This window comes from Chiroxiphia lanceolata, chromosome 2 (assembly GCF_009829145.1).
Source record: "Chiroxiphia lanceolata isolate bChiLan1 chromosome 2, bChiLan1.pri, whole genome shotgun sequence".
NCBI classification, from domain to species: domain Eukaryota; kingdom Metazoa; phylum Chordata; class Aves; order Passeriformes; family Pipridae; genus Chiroxiphia; species Chiroxiphia lanceolata.
This window is the reverse complement of record NC_045638.1, coordinates 99,380,724-99,394,109: the sequence shown is the minus strand read 5'-3', so window position 1 is coordinate 99,394,109 and position 13,386 is coordinate 99,380,724. Positions and strand designations below refer to the sequence as shown.

Sequence of the window (13,386 nt, the reverse complement as noted above, 5' to 3'; positions counted from 1 at the left end):
TGAACACCTTGTTGCAACAAGTCCCTCCATCTGTCACTATAGCTAAGCCTGCTGGACCAACACTGCCTGTGAGGACAGGAACATCATATAGGACACCAACAGCTTTTGCAACTCCAGAGTATTATGGTAAGTATATTACAAACAGTTCTGGTTTGTTTTTTGTTTTTTTTTTTTTTTAAATTAACATTTAGGTTTCCATTTTCTTTTGCTTCCCTTTCCTAAATTATATTGATGCATTAGGTGTTTAATATAAGAAGCATTCAGTTTGGGGTGATTCTGACTTCTTTTATGCCACTTAGCAACTTTTTTAATTTGACTGAGCTAATCTAGCTGTCTTCTGATACATATCTTGATAACTGAGAATATGACAGCCCTTCCATTTTCTATAAATCCATACATGCTTAGTAAGTTTTTCAATACTCTTCAGTGGCAATTTAGGTCTGTGCAGGGAGTAGATAAGGAACCTTCTTTTCCTGCAAATTTCTTTTTGCACAGAACATAAATTCAAACTATTATTTGACAGTGATTGATTTGTACTCATCATGGATGTGACATCCTCCTAGGTATCTGATTAAGCTGCCACCATTTAAATGGGGAAAAAGGTAATAGAGTACACATAGTGGTTAATTGGTAATTTGCCCTTTATAAAATTAGGGGTTGATTACAAGTCCAAACCTAAGCCTCTTCGAAGTGGCATCCAGTAATGCATTTGGAGGAGAATGTGCTTAGAATTTTTGAGCCCAGATATGCAGCTCTAAGTGTATTCCCATAAATTATGCTGTTTCTAAATTTCCTGGATGTATTGTAATCCTGAAATTCTTGTCTCCTTAAAATGATCATGAACTCACTGTGACCCTTCGTGCTCAGTAAAGCGAGTTGGATGCTAGACTGATTTATTTATAAATGCTCATTGTGAATGTATCGTGCTTTGTTTGTTGAGGTCCATTATAGTATTTGCATCTAAAAGAAGATTCTGTTCATTGTAATGGCTAATTAATACAACACTGATGTCATGAATTCTGACTGCTTTAGCACATTTTTATTCAGTGCATTTGCCTTCAATTTCCTTCAAATTTTGTGGAAGTTGTACACTCTGGAGACAGAATTTGTGATTCCCTTGTTATTATTTTTAGAGAAGTTAATGTGCCAATGTAATAGTGCTATATGTTCTAGGAACGTGAAACAAGCTCCAAGCTAAACAGCAAGTACAGTGCAAAAAAATACTTTTAAAAGGTCTAAAAAACATTTTACATATGCTGCATGAACTGAATCCAGCAGCAGTCATGAACTCTGTCATTTTGATTATGGCTATGTTTATAGTAGCAGGTAAGTACAAGATTTACTTAGCACCACAGCTAAAATGGAGTCACTAAAATGAAACAACAGATCTGGCAGCAAAGGTCTGCCATGGAAGACCTTTATTGTGATTAAAAATGCCAAAGGAACTGTGAAATGCTGCAGTCCTAACAGCAAAACTTCGAATTAATTGCAAATTATAACTGTGTTTCCCACAGTTGATGCAACTGTCTTCAGCTCAAGTCCTACATCAGAAACAGATTCTTCAGGCAAACCAAGGTACCAAGGTAGGATATTAATAGCTATGGTGTTTTTATTTGGGGGAGTATATGAAGACTGATCTATCTTGCGTCAAAATTATTTTGTTTGGTTATTCAAAGGCCAAAATTTTATTTGGTTCTGTGTCACTTCAGTGGCAGATGAAAGAGCTTTAGCACAAACCATCAGCATTTTCTTGACTAAATTTTACTTTTATTGTCTTCCCTGCTACCACCTCTTAGTTTACAGTTTTTTCACAAACATGCTGTGGCTCTTCATGTGGGCTTGCACATGTGTTTGCCATACAGAATATCTACCCATCAAGTTATTGCTGTTGCAATAATCTAGAGAGTTCAGCAAGTTGAGATAAAAGGAAAAAGTGCTTTTGTATGAAAATATTTTTCAGGGTTTTTTTCTTGTTCTGGTAAGAGACACTACATTTCTGAAGACACCTTCTTTCTTGAAAGAGCTTATTATTTACCTCCAACAAAAGTTTTAATCTTAGAACTAGAGTGTTTGTCTTCAGTAATCTTTCTAATTTTGATGCAGAGTACAAGGCATTTGCCTCAGAAAGTTTGTTCCAAGATTTGATGCTGTACCACTGAAAATAGTTAAGATTTTGACAGTCGCTTTAGAAACTGCAAGTTTCATTAAGTGAGTTTAATGACTTTGGACTAAACTTGTTAATCCTTCTGGTGAAACAAAGTGTATGGGACATTTTTGTATTAACATGCTTCACAAAAGTTGCAGGTGTAATTAGAGTGTCATTTTACTATAGAAGAAATATAGTTAATTGTCCTATTTTGTGATTTTAATTCTTTCAAGCGGTGTCTATCACCCGCTAATACCATCAAAGTGATATTTCCTCAGTGGTGCCAGTGAGAGGGGGCTGAAGGCAGTGATTGCAGGTCTAACAGCAGTAAATAAAAAATTTTTAAAAGCAGCTTAAAATTGAATATATGGGTTTTATTCTGAAACATTTGTGTTTGACTTGTGCAGACTTTTACTTGGTGCCCTGAGATGGATGTTGTGAACTAGGTGAAATGGCATTGACATTTTGCAAAAACACTCTGCTGAATAACAGCTCTTTCCTATTGCTCCTAGCTCCCCATGTCAAGTACATGAAGAAAGACGATGATGTGCCTTGCTCTATCACAAGCTCTCTTGAACATTTTCCTCAAGAAGAAGCTGGAAGCAAGGAAGAACCCACTCGTCCTCCACAAAATCCTCCAACCAATCTCACAGTGGTGACGGTTGAGGGCTGTCCAACCTTTGTCATATTGGACTGGGAAAAACCGGACAATGACACTGTTACAGGTTGGTTTGATTTCTTTCCTTCATTGTATGATAGTGTAGTACTTCCAGTTTAATTTACTTTTTTGGCATTTAAAAAATACTTTAATCTCAGCAGATTGAAGGACCTCAGTGCTTTTATTTTGTGCTACTGTGAATTCCAGTGTGGATAAGAAAATGCTACTAGATTAGAACAAGATCATTGGTGTCAGTGTCAGCGATGACACAAAAAGATATTTAAGTATGACTCTATATCTTCTAATTTCTGGCTTCTCCCTGTACAGGATCTGGTAAGATCTTGTCAAGAAGGTCCAACAGTGCAACAGCACTCTATTATATAGGTGCACACACATAATGCAGACATCTTTCTTGACTGGCAGATATCGTTTAACAGTGGGCCACACACAATCAAACCTTACATCCATCTAGTAAGTCAGTAGAAATTTTCAGCATAATACTTGCAGTACCCACCATAGGGTCAACAAGTTCTCTACGCTGAAAGAATCTGTTTGGTTTTTTTTTTCATTTCTAAGGCAAGGGTTTTATATTGAGAATTAATGCATGTGAGTCATGCAGGAATCACTACATAGGCAGGTAAACATGCAAGATGGGCTTCCTAATTTTTCCGCTGTCTTCTGTATTCAATACTAGCTTACAAAAATTAAACATTGAAGTTAGTTAATAACTCAGTTAATGAACTCATCCAAGGACACTTTCTGAATTTAAAAGAAGGCATTGAGTCCCATTTTCTGAAAACAGTGATTGCTTCATATTGGCACCAGTGTGACATGACTTGTTTAGACAGACTTAAATCAATTTTTCTGTCATCTCTTTTTATTTTTGTATTTTATACATGTTTTTCCAATCATCTAATTTAGGCATCACATCATTTTTTTTTTTAAGAAATACACTGTTTCAGATAGAAATGTGAAAACAGAAAACATAATTTGTTGCATGTTTTTTTTCTAAATGGTTACTTTGCTTAACCTTAGCTGTGTATAAGGGGTTTCATTGGGTATGCCTAAAAACACAACTGTGCTTCAGTAACAGAAAGGTCTGAAAAATAATAACCAAAACAGTGATCAATCTCACCTCCTTGTTTTTGTAAAGGCTGCAAATGTCAGGAACCAAAACCATTTTGCTCATTCTCTGTTACTCCTGTTGTGTTGCCACAGAAATGTAGGGCAGTTTGTTGCCTTGTGCACTGAGTAACAAGCAGGTACTGGATGTGCTCAGCCGTTCTTTTTATGTATGAGCTCATACACATTTTTGCTGCATTTGGTTTTCCAACTTGAATGAGTTAAAAAAGTCCAAATCACACGTTGACTTGGGGTTGGCAGAAGTCACTTATTCATTCACTATCTGGACGCACCCAAGGCAGTGGATATCCACCATATCTCCCATGCTTCTTAATAAATATAATTTCTCTAATGAGGTTTAATCAGCACAAATAAGTGCTTTTGCATGTTTTTTTTTTCTCCATGGTTCACTCAGCCCTTGGTGGCTAGATAGGAAAATGTCTTTGTTTCCAAAGAGGAAATGCATAGAGAGAAAACAGTTATGTTTTAGACAAATATATACTAATCATCAATACTAATATCATTGCACTGGGATCACACTTGAACAAACAATCTAAAGTAAAAGTCCTCTACTTATTTTCCCCTCTCCCATCTTTTCTGAGACACCTATTCCTGCAGGTCTATAAGTCTGATTTTAAAAGGTAGAGGCTGGTTTGTTGCTGTTCATGAGTGACTGGTGTAAGGGAGAGGACTTCTGAAAATAGGAATTTTTAAATCGTTATTGGCATTTATTTTTTTCTTCAGGCTGACTTTCTGACATGCATGTTGCTCTGTATATGCTCTAAATAACTGAATCTACTGCAAGGTAAAGAGAGAAAGATGTTGTGTAGGAGGTCCCTTTTGAAACTATACCAGTAAACCTAAAATTCACACATACATACATGTATATAGTTGCTTAGATTGAATTTCTGGGGGTTAGAAACTTGCAATTTTAGAACATAATTTTTTAGAGCCGCTTTGTGCTTCCACTTAATTGTAATTTACTGCAACGGGTTTGATAGCTGATTTTTGCATAAAAGAATGCATAGGAAACCATAGTTGCACAACTGAGTTCAAAATTGGGTCAATTTGTGTATCCTAATTGTGTGTGTGTAAGTTTGGCCTGGCTCTCTTGCCAAGTCCAAGCGGTCTCCTCCCCCCTCCCACTCTCTCAAGCGAGGAAAAAAAACTGAACCACAGAAAAACCAAAGGAAGTCCAAACGAAAACAAGATTATATCAAAAATATATATTTACGTATATTCACAATTATATATATAATTCGAATATATTACACACACAATAGGGAACTCCCAAGGGGGAAAAAAAAGAAAAAAAAGAGGGGGAAACAGGGATAAAAAACCCTAAAACCAAATACCCTCCAAATATACACCGCTAGTAGAGGGCTAGCGAACAAACAAATAAATAAAACAGATTAAATACTTCCCTGAAGGAGACAACAGAACCGTGCAAAGCACCAACCAACTGCCCACACCTTCCAAAGGGACCGGAGATAGCGGCAGGTCGGAGCAGGCAGGTCTTGGCCCATACAAGCAAAGATCGTCTGCAGAGAGACCTGGCACCTTCAGCCGCTAGAAGAGAGAAGAGTGCGAGCTCTCTTATCTCCGCCTTATTTATATGTTGTGTTAAGCTAAAGGATGATATGGAATACTTCCTTAGACTTCTGACCCCCGTTGCTAAGGAAGGCCTAAAAAATCCAAAAGCCAGCCCACCACACTCATTCATATATACATCTTCTACATTTATTTAGGAGTGAGGATCTGAGAGTCCAGCAGCAATTAGGACAGCCTTTCCTTTTAAAAACTGAATCCTATTGCAGGTGTTTTGTCTTTCTGTGTTGACAAAAAATGGTTCTCCTTTCATCACTAAAAGATTTAATTAAAAAAAAAAAAGCCATACATCTTACTAGCATTTAGTTAAAAACAAGAAAATTAAGAGAACCATTAGGAAAAAACCAGAAAGGATGTAGTTTTCTAGAGGTTCTGTAGCTGTTGATAGGTGACCTCTGTTCTCACAGTATAGTACCTACTTTATTCGTTGTTCTGGAGATCTAAATGCTCATTGCAAGTGTTCTTTGAAAACATCCTCCTTTAGTAGCTTAGCAGTAGCAAAGCTGCATGTGATATCACAGCGAAGTTTAAGGAAGGGAAAAGGAAGAGACTGATGAGGTTGGGAATTTCTTTGCAAAGAGAGGAAAATTAACATTATACTTAATGTTTTTCTTAGAAGAGGTTGTTATAAGTTGGGACAGTTTTCTGCTAGAGACAAACTATGTCTTGGACTGGGCTAGGATTGAAAAAGTATCTTCTTCCCAAACATCTATTGTTAATTCCCTGCTCAGAGAATGGTTTGTGCTTGATGATACATCTGAGTGAGATGAAAAGAAAGTAGTGATACTCTAAAAATCATCTAAATACAGAAATAAATTTATGCAAAATTATTTCATTCTAAACTAGCAGATTCCCTAAGTGCACAAATCCAAGTTAGTTGGGCAGTTTCCTTTGTAAATCTTAAAAAGATAGGTCTTATTTTAAGTTAATCAAGGTTTAAGAATTTAGAAACTGCACTTTCAACTTTGATACAGTTTCATTCAAACTACAGAATTCTTATACTTGTGTTTCAAATTTCATCATGAGTGTACCATTGGGCAAAGATGAGATGCTGAGTATCCTCTGTCCCATAACTGAACTATGAGAAAGGATGAGAGGCTGGGCACACAACAATCTGGAACTAGATCTATCTTAATCATTTTAGCATATTAACGTCCAGACAGGTACACACAAGTTGTCCTTACAGACTATTAGGCAGCAAGAGTGGAAATCAGATGATAAAAGAGAGAGCAGTGAAGAAGCTCAAGTAAGAGACGTTACTTAAACAAATTTTTCTTTACTGTAATTTTCCAGAGTATGAGGTTGTGTCAACTGAAAATGGAGGAAGTGATGGTGAAAAGGAGAAATCAATTATCACTACAAATCAAACCCATTCTACTGTGGAAAACCTAAAACCTGACACAAGGTAATTAAATAATATAATTTTCTAAGTCAATGAAACCAATTTAGACTGTCAGCTGCCTGCCACTTCAAATGAAAATATGTATGTATATAAGACCGGATTGGTTTTACTGCTGTTCTGATAGAAAAAAAATGTACGGTTTGGTTTTGCTTTCTTTTAAGTTAGCAGATAAGACAGATAAGAGGAATCTTTCGGAAATTTCCGAGAGTATTTGTAGTCTGGACAAACTGTTGAAGTGACCTGTTGTAGCAGAAAGACTAACAATCAAGTGTAAGGAAATTACCTTGGAGTGTCCTGTATATGTTGTTTCCTTATAGTGTTTCAAAGCAGCCGGCAAATTTAAAATGGGCCAGTGAATTCCAACTGATTGCGTGCCTCTCAAGCCACTAGTCAAATTAAGTATTATCATTCTTCAAAAACCATATCTTATTAAAAAATAATCTTCTTTTTGTGGTAAAATTCAAAGCAGGGAAGAAAACCACTTGTCTTTTGTTGCATTCCTTATTGATTGCGTCAGAAAGTTAATGAATGACACGTTGGGGTTTTTCCTGTAAGACTATTCATTTGGCTTTGGTAACTGGATGTTTCTGTTTCAAATAAACTGCTTTTTTCTATTATTATCCATAAATTGGTAACACAGCACAAAATTCTGCGTAGAATCCATGTTGAACCTTTATTTTTAGGCAATGTGTGGTGTAGTCTAGGGCGTTCGTTCTTAGCTCATGTGCTTGTGACCAGCAGCTCCTAGGAGAAGGAATGAGGAACTAATTCAGAAAGTAGAGGGCAACAGAAGAGAACTGGAAAAATAAAAGGTTAAGGGAAATTTTGACACCCCGAAAGAGCTTCTTTGACAGAGTCCAAAAGATGGGCTCATAAGATGGGCTAGAATTGCTGTGTTTTGCTTCAGGAATGTCTCTGTTATTTCTTAAAGGCATGTGGCTTGTGGAAAGAGTGAACTGCAGTGATGTTGTTCTGTCTTGTTAAGAGGCAACTAGGATATGTTACCAGTATATGGCTTGGGCACCAAGCATTGGTTTTCTCTAGCAAAACAATGTATTTCGGAGTAGTGACTAAGAAAGGCAGTAGGTGCTGCCTGTGCTGCTCGTGTTTTCATTTCAGTTCTGCTTTGAAATAATACAGTTGCATCTTTGAAAAGAGCTCTGTGTTATTAAGCAGATTCTCTTTCATTACACACTCAAAGTCTTTGTGTCACATATGGTGGCAGAGGTGGGATGGATTTGGTTAAGTGTAGAAAACACATGGAAGCAAAGAAAAGCCCTTGATGCTGAGAGCGATGTCCAGGTGGCCGTAAGAGAAATGCTTTTTAGACTGCTCTTTGTTCAGAAAGGAAGCAAGATGGAGGAAGGCAGATCCACTGGAAAGATCACAAGAAAGGCGGGAGCTATGCAGAGGCAGATAAGATGGTTTTAATTATTTATGGTTCTGTCAATCCTGAGAGAAGACTTTCAGGTTTTGGTAAGCAAGACCACAGAGTACAGCTGTCTTTTGAAGTGTGGATTTTGTTACAAGGAGCTAGATAGGAAATCAGTAATGACTGATGGAGGCTGACTTAAGATATAAAGGAATAACTTTTCCTGAAGAGGGAGTGACTATTATTCCCCAACCTCAAAAGGGACAGACAGTGAAAGTCTTTCTAGATTCAGGAGGCCATTGCCTAGAATTGAAAACCTTTGATGTAAATTGCAGTGATGTGTGTCCCTCAAATCTCACTGGATTTAAGGATACAAAATCCTCAAACTGGCTCTGTTCAATTAAACTCCCATTCCAAGCAAAATGCATATTTCCTAATCCTGAGGACACCTTGAGAGCTTCGGCAGAAGCACAAAGAGTTACTGTTACCATTTGAATTCAGGCTCACTGGCACACTAAATTCAGGGAAAATAAGAAAGTGCTTAAGACAGTTGGCATCACATAGATAGCATCAGTTCTGCAAGGAATGTCATATGTCTCCTGTCTATCAGGATATGATTGCTCACTAGATGAAGAAAATGGACCTGTGGGCAAAACTGAAAAGAGGAGGAAGAAAGACAAATAAACACAGCTCAATAAATTAATTATCAGAGTCCTTGCAATGTCTACAAATTCATTAAGTAATACATTAAGACTGAGAAGTAGACTTTTCCATAACTAGCCTTAAAGGAAAGAACTGTATAAGAGGTGGAGCTGGAAAAGAAACTTGGAAGAGAAATAGAAATCCCTCTCACAAGTGATCAAAATTTAGAATACCAGCAGCAAGGATATGGAAAGAGAGATGCTCAGTAGAAAACTGTGGATTAACTGGGGAGAACCTCTTGGCCTTAAAACACTTTGGAGAAACTGACAAGCTGAATTCGAGAGCTGTTTTTTCCAGCTTTTCTGAAGCCATCAGTGAGGCCGTGTAAATCCTCTATGCTGCTCTGAAGGTCCGGTGTTTTCAGAGCTGAAGACATTTCAGGACAGACCTAAACCAGACAGACCTAAATGAAGAGTTCCTAAAAAGGAACAAAAATGTTTGTGAATGTGGTATCTCAGTCTTTGTGGGTAGATCTAAACCAGAAAGACCCTATAGCAGCAAGTCAGTTCAAGCCTGTCATTCTGCAGATGTACATTCTTGAAGAGCCATACATGACAAAAGTCTCCAGTCATGGTGGCCAAGGTCTATCATCCTGTTCAGGTAAATCAGGTAGCATATGTTAGTGTCTGGACCAGAAGCTAAAGAGTTAATTGCCCACATCCAGCAGGAGGGAAGCAAGACAACTTTTCAGTGTGAAGGAGGCAGAACAAGCAGCAGTGAAAAAATGGATGCATCTGAGTCTGCCAGGTCATGCTGTTTGTTTGCTTTTCTCTTCTGCATTCTTCATTCAAATAAGTCATTCTGCTACACCTCTGGGAAGCTCTGCAGTAAGACAGACACCCTTCTTCATTGGAGCTGGCCTTTTGACAAGGCAGCTTTTAAAGATTAGGAGCTAATGGCCAGACTTTGAATATTTCAGGAATTTGGACAGTGTTAGGGAGGCAACAGTGAGAGACTCTTACAGTCTCTCCTCAAAATTGCATGTGTGACTGCGGCTGTCAGTAAGTCCAAACATAGAAGTTAAATGGGATGAGGATTACCATGTAGTATTCTGTGTGTTCATGTAGCTGTCTGAAAAATGACTAGATCCAGAAAAAATGCACTGGCTGAAAAAGGAGTTCTGACTTTGTTATCAAGTATTTAGTTTTTACAGACTCATACAACAGTAATGTGGAAACGAAAATGGACTTTCATAGACATACAACAACTTGTGAAGGTTACTTTTAAACAAATAAAGTTGTATATATTATGGCAGTTTGTCGTCTTTCTGTCTTATATATGCCAACTTTATGTGTTCTCAGTGACTGGACTGCAAGACATTGATACTCTGAAATGAAAGTGAAATAGTGATCCGAAAAGCTTTCTAATTGTGAGGACATATACCTTTAAATACATGTGGGGCACAGTCAGCTGCTTTCCAATGCAACTGACTGATTTCCTCAAAAAGAAAGGTTTTAAAAGCTCCTGTACAATGTGATTTTGTTGAAGCACTGAGATCCATATGTTTTTTGCCCAAGGAAAGGCATATCGTATCCATGCCATTTTCCCACAGTAAGGCATGTCTGACAGTTGACAACACTACATTAATTTAGAGGATTTTTCCATATAGGATGAATATGTTGTCCTCTTTTTCAGCTACAAAATTGCCAAATATGGTGATCATAGGATTTCACTATCACACCTTAGAAGACTTATGATAGTTTAAGTAACCTGGAAAATTCAAATCTTGAAATCCACTATTTGGTTTGTCAGAATTCTTGAAACTGGTACTCTTTCTAAGCTGTTGTCTAGGTTCAGTCTAGAATTCTGTTTAACTTCATCAGATAATTTTGATTTTGATTATAACCTTTACCTGAAATCTCTCAAACTGTGTAGTGTGGTTATGCTATAAAAGCTAGACAACTATCTGTATAGGAAGGATATATGTATAGTTAATTGGATATAACTGGTGCCTGAAGAAAACTTTCTTGTTTTATAAATGTCTTCTGCTTAAACATTTGTATTATAGATCTGCTTCTGTGATCTAATTATCACATATACACTCCTGTTGATTCTGACTTAGTACTGTAATTAGCTTTTGCTACTCTTTACATTATTTCCAAGATTTTTTGATATCCAGGTCACATTTCACTCAGCCTCCTTTTCAGTATCACACTCAAACAAACCAAATTTTCTGAGGTTTTTAGCATCTTTATTCTTCAATTAGTGAAATGAGTGAAACAGCCAAATTCCATTTATTCTTCTTTCTCCTAGTTAGTTTGAACCAAGTACTAAGCTACTGAGTTTTTACTCTGTTGATCAAGCAGTGAGTGTAACTACTGTACTTGCTGATCCACCCTGAGCTTAAAGCAGCTTTTAATTCAGCCCTGTCATGAAAAGGGCTTGGACCACATCACCTTCATAGATGTCTTCCAACATAAATTATTGTAAGAACCTTGAGAGGCCTGAGATAGAAATGGGCTTACTGTGGGTTTTGTTGTCTTCATTCCATCTCCTCTGTAGCATTGATGGTTATCATCTGCATATTCTCCTTTGTAAATATTCGTTTCACCCACCTGCAGGTTTTTGTTTCATAGCCTTTTCCTAGCCTAGAATATTAAATGCAGATGTTGTTATTTTTTTTCTTCCAATTTCATTTTTGCCGTTTCCAAAGGAATTTAAAGGTTTGGGGTTTTGGTTTTTGTTTTGTTTCAGGGTTATGATTTTTTTTTTTTACTAGCTTTGGAGTTTTCTAATTCCTTCAAAATTGATTTATTTTTTTAAGTCTTCCAGTCATCTGATGTAGTGTCATTTGGAGGTTTTTTGTTATTTCTGACAGTTTTTCTGCCAAAATATGCAGTTCTTAGTTCTGTTTCCCTGCCCTAACTTGAAATATTTTTTTTAGAAAGTGTGCATTTTCTCTTTCATTCTGGTTGTTTGTTTAAGGGCAATTAAATTCGTAGCACAGACCATAGCATCCAGGAAATTTTACAGCACTAATTTCTATATAAGCCTTCAAAAAAGAGTCTGAATATTGTTGAAAACAGTTCTCTTGCATGTTTGTGATGGCAGTAACTGGAAGATAATAAAGAAAAATACTAAGATTGCAGTCAGAGATGTGCCAAATCCTCCAGGGAAGTTCAGGTAGCCATTAGAGGACACGTCCACCAGCCTGCTGGTGCAGATTTTTAATAGAAAAAGAGTGTTAATAAGAAACAAAAAGCCTGTGATGTTTGTATTCCACAGTTTTGTAGAACTCCCCTTTAGGTACTGATCCTTGCCTCGTTAAGTAATTTGGTGATTTCAAACATCCTTTTTAAAAACATTTTGAGTGGTCTTTTCTGGATTTTTCAGTTAGATTGTGTTCCAAGGCAAAGTATATGTCCAGCCTTGATCTCTTGAAGAATATAAATAACAGAAAATGTTAAAAAAGATTAAAAAATAAAGTAAATCCAAGTTCCCCAGAAAAACAAAACCAGAAACCAACTAACCAACCAAAACTGTGAAGTAAACATGAAATGTGCAGATTATATGCATGAACCGAACTGGTTTATAACGTCTGTTGATTACTTTCTTTGAAAGTTTTTTTCATATGTCTTATAAAAGTTATGAAACAAAAAAAAGAGAAAGTTACTGTAATTTACTCAAAGGCCATACCAAGTAAGTCTTCAACCCTCTACTGAATTAGCTTGAAGTATGAATAATTAATACCTGCCTGCTTATGCTGTTATCACCATTATCTAATATTGCTTTGTATTGCAGTTAGCAACCAAAATGTGCTAATCACATACAAGAAGAAACAAAAATTCTACCAATGCAGGGAGCTTAGTTATTGTTAACAGCAAGGGTCAAGAGATGTGAACTATGGTGAAAACCGCAATGCAGAAACATGCAGAAAGTGGTGGGAAAATGCTGGAGGTTTTTGTACTCTTTATTAAAAAAACAACAGATTTTTGTTCTAAATTGCTGTTGATGTCAGAGTTCATGGACATTTCCCATTTCTCTCAGCCTTTCTTCCAACTTGAATAGGAGAAAGACTCCTCAAACAAGCTCACCACTTTTTTCTTTCTTTTTTTTTTTCATCCCTGTCTCATTTGCTATGTTGGATCACACTGCTATCCAAGCACACTTTGCAGAGACAGAGAAGCTCTATACACAAAGGTAGTCCTGCATGATTGTCATCTAACACCAGCATCTCCCCATCAACTCACCTAAAGTCCCACAACTGTACTCAGCTGCTCCAGTTCTATTATGGTGAAAATCTGTTTTCTCCTATTTTCAGTTCTGCAATCTCAAATCTTCTCCTTTTGCATGATTCGAAAAAATACAGAGCAGATGCATTTGCCAAAGTTCCATGTGGTATAGTGATTTCCTATGGTGGAAAAATACACTCCACA

The 13,386-nt window shown here is 36.9% G+C and overlaps 1 protein-coding gene across 9 annotated transcripts in view; it reads left to right on the top strand.

The window, feature by feature from the left end:
- The window catches only part of ABI3BP (ABI family member 3 binding protein), a 140,859-nt gene that overhangs the window by 114,205 nt on the left and 13,268 nt on the right, over window positions 1–13,386 (top strand). For all 9 annotated transcript variants that reach the window (XM_032677835.1, XM_032677838.1, XM_032677837.1 and 6 more), the window contains 4 exons: window positions 43–126; window positions 1,515–1,583; window positions 2,659–2,871; window positions 6,828–6,939. In XM_032677835.1, coding sequence (XP_032533726.1) covers window positions 43–126; window positions 1,515–1,583; window positions 2,659–2,871; window positions 6,828–6,939 — 478 coding nt within the window. The remainder of the gene's footprint in view (window positions 1–42; window positions 127–1,514; window positions 1,584–2,658; window positions 2,872–6,827; window positions 6,940–13,386) is intronic.